This window comes from Drosophila grimshawi, unplaced genomic scaffold (assembly GCF_018153295.1).
Source record: "Drosophila grimshawi isolate 15287-2541.00 unplaced genomic scaffold, ASM1815329v1 contig_848, whole genome shotgun sequence".
In the NCBI taxonomy this organism is placed as follows: Eukaryota; Metazoa; Arthropoda; class Insecta; order Diptera; family Drosophilidae; genus Drosophila; species Drosophila grimshawi.
This window is the reverse complement of record NW_025063692.1, coordinates 16,856,252-16,863,266: the sequence shown is the minus strand read 5'-3', so window position 1 is coordinate 16,863,266 and position 7,015 is coordinate 16,856,252. Positions and strand designations below refer to the sequence as shown.

Genomic DNA, 7,015 nt, shown 5'->3' with positions numbered 1-7,015 from the left:
GTATCTAAAATGTATGTTTCAAATTGGTTCAAGAACTCTTTTTGCTTTTGAACCTTCCACACTGTTGGAAGTTGTTGTTCATTGTTAACAGTGTAACTAGTAAAAGAAAGGTGCTACAAGAACTGGCTTGTGCTGCTTTATTTGCAGTCTCTTTCCGTTTGCAACTTGAATACGAAACTCGTCGTCTTGATGTGAATGAATAAAATGAAAGTAAATAAAACAAAAAACAAAAACAAATCCTCAACATCTTTGTGACGTGTCAAACGTGTATTTATTGCGGAACGATTTACAATATAAATATATTTTATATATATAATAGTATTTAGAATACGTGAACAACAATATATATATACAAATTGTTTGCTATGAATGCAACTAGAATGCGAAATGAAACTCGGCTGTTGGCAGAGCGCAACGTGCACGATGCGATTGCCGTATCCAATCCGTGCTCACCGTTTGTATGGGATGTGTGGCGAAGTGCTGCTTATGCCACTGCTCAAAGTCCTGGCGATTCAGGCGACTGGGAGACACAAATACAATGGTCAGACTTTGACGCTCCGATTCGCTAACCAATTGACCGCCACGCTGCATAAAAAGCAGTCTCGCCAGCTCGTCTGCGTCCCGATTATAGAAGCAACCGTGGTGCTTGGCAAATATGTTGTATGCGGCAGTGTTGCCAATTAGTTGCTGCTCCAGTTGGTCCAGATTTTGCTGCTCCACATCTACAGTATCCAGCTGCGTATCGGTAATATCCTGCAGCACTTCCTGCAGCTCCTCAATGCTGCAAAATATGTCCGTATAGCTGTCACCCAATCGATCAAAGCTTTTGGCGAATTGTGATTGCAGCGCATTTGTGGCAGAGAGGACATCCCTGGGACGCAGTTCGATATTCTGCTTCTCGCACACTCGCAACAGCCAGTCGAGCCGTAGAATATTGTTGGTGCGCGGCTGCTGCTGCATTAGACGCTCAACCAAATAGATCAGATCACCGGCTATGCAAATGCACTTCGGATCGTTGGGCAACGGATTCTGAACGATTGTGCCGCCATTTTTGGCGGCCAGCGTCTGCAGCTGCTGCTTGCTATTGCCACGAGCGCCACTCAATATGCAAAAGCTGAAGCCATCAAACAGCTGCGAACTGTGCTCCAGGGGCTCTACATCGTAGCGCTTCTCATAGGCCGCCAAACCAAGACGATTGCGTTCAGCGGGCGTTATCTTTTGACGCTTCCGTTCCGTGGTAAAGTCGTTAAGGCTCGCCTGTCGCTTGTTCAGCTTTTTAATGCCACCGCGACCCTGGCAAAGAGTTTTTGCAAAAATATCTATATATTCATACATATGGAAAACCTATTATGTGTACACACAACTGGACAGCAAGACTAGGTATGCTGACAATAATTTGTACATTTTTTGGAATACCATTTCCAAAATACAATATATTCATCATGAAGTATGGCGATATTAAATTGTTTGGCACATTTCTTTGGTCATTAAGTTCTCCACTGATTTTGTTTGCAAAACGTAAGTTTTGAATATCTATCAAATAATCTTGAATGGGGCAAGGACATCAGTACAGGACTGAGGATAGAATATAGATCGCAAACTCTAGGATCAAGGAAAAATATTAACAATCAAGATTCAAGAAAACCTGATCAGCTAAAAATTATCAATTATAATTATAGCCCCGCCTTGCAACCAAGTTATTGTTATTATTTTAATGTCCAGTTGTGTCCATTATATTGACCGCCTTACCTGGCACAGTTCTGTGTACTCCTGCAGCGTCATGCATTCGTTCCACACTTTGTCATCGCGCATGAGCTGCGTGCGTGGAAAGTGCAGCGATTTGGGCGTGAAATATGCACCATTTGGCGTTAAGTCAGCCGCTTTCACCTGCAATACAATGGACTTGTCGGGCTGGATCCAAACGTCCGGTGAGCCATCCTTCTCGTTGGGCTTATAGTGATACCACAACGGTGGCGGGTCTGTGCTCGCATTGCGCCAATGCGGACTCAGCTCGTGATGCAGCACGCTACGCTGGCGCGTATTGTTGGCCACACAGCCAATGCTGTAGACCTCATCGCGTTCCGTGTCGCCGCCGGGCTTCAATACGCCCACCAGAAACGATTCAATGAATGTCCGTTTACGATTGTAAAATCCACCAATGATCAGCACATCGAACTCGGTTATCAGACCTTCTATATACTGAGTAAAAGAGAGAGAGAGAGAAAGATAGACAGAGAGAGAGAGATATATGTTACACATATCATATGAAAACAATCAAACAGCCAGACTCACATCTGCTTTGTCCTTGTACCAGCCACCGCCAACACGTACACCAGGCTTATAGACTGAGTTTTGCTTCTTGAGCACAATGCCCTCGGCATTGGAGTCGAGCATCTGTTGGAAGAGCGTATTGAAATGCTCAAGCGAGGCAATTTTCTCGGCCTTCATTAGCTGGAGTACGCCCTGCTGTTCGGTGATTAACTCATGCAGCTTATGGGCACGCTGCACATACGTCATATCGAGGAGACTCCCACCATTCAAATAGAGTAGATCATAGACAACGAAACAGGGACGCCAGCTGCGATCCGGTTTTAAATGTTTGACATCTGTGTTTTCGCCTTTCTCGCGATAGCGCAACTGTTGCGTATCCCAAATCATCATCTCGCCATCGAGTATTATCGATTCCATGCCCAGGGGCAGCAGTGTTCGCAGCTGGGGCGTTAGTGTTCCATGTTCGTAGCTATCGCCAAAGCTTTTTGTGTAATCGGCACCATTGCGGGATATATATTTAAATCGATTGCGTGCGTAATGCAATTGAAAACGTTCACCATCCATTTTCCGTTCCATATAGAGGACATCCGATTGCATTAGATCCTCGATCTTGCCCGGAAACCGTTCGCACAGCATTGGACGTATTTGCTGGAAGGGCTCAATGAATGTGTTTAAATTGATGACAGCGCTGATATTGGCACTGCTGCTGCTGCTGGTGGTGGCATTACCAGGCGTTGTCTCCAGCGTTAGCTTGTCGTCAGCGAGCAGATTACAGATACGCTCCAGATCCGAGCAGCGCTGATACATGTCCTTCGCCATGGGATGCAGCAGACCGAATAACCGCTGCTCGCCAATCCCCAATCCCATCGATTTGAGCAGGATGCGTATCAGCCACTTTTGCTCCTGGGCCGATGCCAGCTCTGTAAAACGGATCAGCTCACGTTCCTTCACTAAATCAGCCAAGAATTCCCATTTGAAAACATTTCGTTGCTTCTATATGATTCGAAATGGCTTACCAGTCGTATCCTCGCTGGCAATAAGATCGAGCATGTCGTGGACTTGCTTGAGTGTCAGGTTGCTGGGCTCGTTGTGGCATCGTGGCAATAGGACAGCATGCACCACATCCGCATAGTCACGAAACGAGGAGAAACTTCGATGCTGCAAGCGAATCGCATCATCAGCTGATGATAACAATCAAGAAATGGATAACATTATTTGGATGAAATGATCGCATCGATGTTAATTGGCTGCTGCCACTCACAGTCCTTGGGTAGCTGGAGGACGCGTGTGTAGAGGCGTCCCAAGGCCGTTATCTGCAGGCCGTAATTGTCGCGCGAATTATCCGCGCCGGGCAACAACAGACGCAGCACTGGATAGAAGCTGCTCTTGCCGTCTTCTGATTGCTTGGCAGTTAGGCCAGCATTCTGTCGGAATGCCTCGCGATGCTTGCTGAAGGAGTCGTAGTAGCGCTTCAGGACGATCTCTTTGCGCTGCGTATTCTTTGCCACCTTAACCCTCTCCATCATTGTGCAAATGTCGCGAAATTTAATCGTGTCGGAGATGTCCATTTTAAATTATTGAATATGTTTTGATGATTTCATCAACAAAGCGAAATAAACAAAAATACCACATCGATGATTTCGATAAGTTATTGCTTATCGATACAATGGCTTCTGTTTTTGGGGTGACCATTTTGCCAGGCAATGCCTCAAACGTTTTGCTGCCCTGACAACAACAGTACATGTTTTTCGCCTTTGGTAATAATTGTGTAGCTGTAAAGATTAACAAACATCAAGAAATAGAAAATGTTGTATTTGGAGGACTATCTGGAGAGTGAGTGCAATGGCGATAGCGAAGCCAACAATGTATGCTACTATTATTTTTATCCTAAATTGCAGTGATTGAGCATCTGCCGCAGGAGTTGCGCGACCGTTTCACAGAAATGCGAGAACTTGACTTGGCTGTGCAAAGTAAGTTAATTGTAGCTGGTGGTTTTATTATGTAAAGTAAAGTGTTACTTATAATTCATCACACGCACACACACGTCCGCAGACAACATGGACTCGCTGGACAAGAAGTCGCGCATTTTCTTTCAGCAGTGCAAGCGAGGTGAATTGCAACACGATTCGATGGACAGCCTGCGCGGCGATTACTTTAAGGTGATGGAGGATGCCGATGAGAAGGTGGCAATTGCCACACATATCCACGAGCTGGTCGAGCGCTTTCTGCGACGGCTGGACAGCGAGCTGTTCAAATTCAAATGCGAACTGGAGGCGGACAACAATGGTATCACCGAGATTCTAGAGAAACGCTCGCTGGAACTGGATGGCAACAATTCGACGGCTGCAACGGCTCTGCTGCTAAGCATGAATCAGAAGGAGAATCGATTCTATAATCAAGCGAGCAGTGCGGTGAATAGCAATCTAATCGCTGGTAGCATCAACAGCGCCGCCGGCATCATCAGCACCACAGGCACTGTGGGTGGCAGTGGCACTGGCGGTGGCAGTAGCAGTGGCAGTCTGGTCATCAGCAGCGCCATTATAAGCAGCATGAACTGCAACATTGGCAGCAGCAGTGCAGGCGTCAGCAGCAGCACAGCAGTCAGCAGCAGTGGCCATCATCGACATCGCAAGCTGGAGAAGCGTCGCGAAACGATTTGCACCGTGCCCATGCCAGAGAAGCGATCCAATCTGAATCAATCGTTGCCAGTGGCGAGTGGCGGTCACAGTGGACATCACACTGCTGGTGCTCATCACAGTGGTGGTGGTCATCACACTGGCAGCCACAGCGGCGCCAGCCTTGTCATTCCGGTCGTTGGCAATCATGTGAACACAATTACCACCCACGTCGCCCTGCCCATGGTGGCTGGCAGTGGTGCCACAGGGAATGTGGTTAATGCCGCTGTTGCCGGCAATCTTGTGCGTCAGCTGCCCACAAATCTTGGCGCGCACAGCGTAATCGGCGGCAACAACAGCAGCAGCAGCACCAGCAACAACAACTCTACAAATGTTGCCGCAGCCGTGGCAGCTGTTGCAGCAGCAGCTGCTGCTGGTGTCGCCGCCACCAATAACGTGGCAGTGGGTGGTGGTGCAGCTGTTGCCGGTGCAGGTGTGGGTGCCGGCGTTCAAGGTGTGCCCGGCGGCCATGTCGGCCATGGCAATGCGACGACGGTTAGCTACAATCTGCATCAGCTGGGCGGCGGTGCATCTGCATCGAGTGCCATTGCAGCAGCGGCGAGTCAAGCGATCGTTGCCACACAACAGATGCCGCAGGGACGACGCACGGCCAGCCTGAAGGCCAGCTTTGAGGCGATACATCATGTCGCTGGCGTCGCTGGCAGCAACGAGTTCTGGTCGGCAGCAGCAGCGGCCCAGCATAGCAGCTTGCAGCCAGCGACTGGAACGCTGGTCAGCGGCCAACATCAACATACCCATCACCATCAGCAGCAGCAACAGTCGCAACAGCAGCAGCAACAACAACAGCCACAACAACAGCAACATCAACATCATCAGCAGCAGCAGCAACAACAACAACAACATCAGCATCACCATCATCAGCAGCAGCAGCAACAACAGCAACAACAACAGCAGCAGCAACAGCAACAACAACATCATCATCATCATCATCATCAGCACCATCATCAGGAGAAGAAGCACAAGAAGTAAATGGAATTTTCAAACTAAGTTGAACCAATTCTAAACATATTTTTTTCTGTTTTCCTTGATTGATTGCAGAAAGTTAAATGCCAACATCTCGATGCCTGGTGGCATCGCTGTCAAATTCTGGGATGGGTCGTCGGGCAACTCGATTGCATCGTCCACATCATCGATGAGCGTGGACTCTGTGGACATGCTGTCGAGTGGCACATCTGCTGCAGCTGTCATACCACATGCCAGCCAACTGCATCATCCCGCCACCCATGGCGCCCTCTCCCTTAATCCCGTCGCTGTCAATCAACAACAGCAGCAGCAACAACAGCAGCAGCAGCAGCAACAACAGCAGCAGCAACAGCAACAACAACAACAAATGGCAACTGGCCATGGCACAGTGGCTGCTGCTGCTGCTGGTGTGGCAGCCACTGCATCGTCCGTTGCCCTGCCGGTTGTGAATAGCGTCACAGCGACAGCCATTGGATTGCCGAGCAGTACGCTGACACCGGGTGCCAATCTGACCATCAGCGATGCCGGGTTGGTTGTGGAGCAGACGCAGGAGGGTGAATGGTCGTACGATCCGAATGAGCCGCGCTATTGCACCTGCAACCAGGTGTCTTATGGCGATATGGTTGCCTGCGACAACGATGCCTGCCCCTACGAATGGTTCCACTATCCTTGCGTGGGCATCACCCAGCCGCCCAAGGGCAAATGGTATTGCCCCAAGTGCACCGCTTCCATGCGGCGACGAGGCAATCGCAAAAACTGACTTGCAGCTGCCACTGGATCGGGAGCTGCGACTGGGCCTGCGGCTGGTGCGGGGGCTACAGCTGCAGTGCCAGCTGGGGCAGCAACTGGTTCAGTTTTGATGAAATCCTAATTCGTTAAAATCCAAATCGCTAAAGCCTAACAAAAATAGGACATTATTCTTACAAGTATATGATTTTCTGCTCAGTATATATAAGCTTAAGATGTCTGTAATAAGATAATAAAATAACTCATTCGTTTGCGCTATCAGCTGTTTGATTGCTTTATTTTTGTTGAAAATGAGTAAAAGATCAATACAACATTCCGATTACTAATGTTAATAACAG

The 7,015-nt window shown here is 48.5% G+C and overlaps 2 protein-coding genes across 2 annotated transcripts; one reads left to right on the top strand and one right to left on the bottom strand.

Annotated features, from left to right (window-relative positions):
* Nucleotides 1-261: 261 nt before the first annotated feature.
* LOC6564755 (DNA ligase 4) lies at nt 262-3,860 on the bottom strand. Its single transcript, XM_001991678.3, has 5 exons — nt 3,533-3,860; nt 3,288-3,452; nt 2,293-3,221; nt 1,750-2,199; nt 262-1,293 (listed from the first exon to the last, which is right to left on the bottom strand). The coding sequence occupies exons 1-5, from the start codon at nt 3,837-3,839 to the stop codon at nt 376-378; spliced, it is 2,769 nt and encodes a 922-aa protein (XP_001991714.1). The 5' UTR covers nt 3,840-3,860; the 3' UTR covers nt 262-375.
* A 152-nt stretch (nt 3,861-4,012) lies between these two features.
* LOC6564756 (inhibitor of growth protein 3) lies at nt 4,013-6,938 on the top strand. Its single transcript, XM_001991679.2, has 4 exons — nt 4,013-4,104; nt 4,170-4,241; nt 4,324-5,932; nt 6,006-6,938. The coding sequence occupies exons 1-4, from the start codon at nt 4,077-4,079 to the stop codon at nt 6,688-6,690; spliced, it is 2,394 nt and encodes a 797-aa protein (XP_001991715.2). The 5' UTR covers nt 4,013-4,076; the 3' UTR covers nt 6,691-6,938.
* The last annotated feature ends 77 nt before the right edge of the window (nt 6,939-7,015 follow it).

What these genes read in the sequence shown, in the direction of transcription:
- LOC6564755 (XM_001991678.3), bottom strand. Translation starts at nt 3,839, where the DNA reads ATGGACATCTCCGACACGATTAAATTTCGCGACATTTGCACAATGATG. An exon ending in CCTCCAGCTACCCAAGGACT is followed by an intron (nt 3,453 to 3,532) that starts GTGAGTGGCAGC and finishes TGTTATCATCAG; the next exon opens with CTGATGATGCGATTCGCTTG. An exon ending in TGCCAGCGAGGATACGACTG is followed by an intron (nt 3,222 to 3,287) that starts GTAAGCCATTTC and finishes TGGCTGATTTAG; the next exon opens with TGAAGGAACGTGAGCTGATC.
- LOC6564756 (XM_001991679.2), top strand. Translation starts at nt 4,077, where the DNA reads ATGTTGTATTTGGAGGACTATCTGGAGA. An exon ending in ACTTGACTTGGCTGTGCAAA is followed by an intron (nt 4,242 to 4,323) that starts GTAAGTTAATTG and finishes ACACGTCCGCAG; the next exon opens with ACAACATGGACTCGCTGGAC. An exon ending in CAGGAGAAGAAGCACAAGAA is followed by an intron (nt 5,933 to 6,005) that starts GTAAATGGAATT and finishes GATTGATTGCAG; the next exon opens with AAAGTTAAATGCCAACATCT.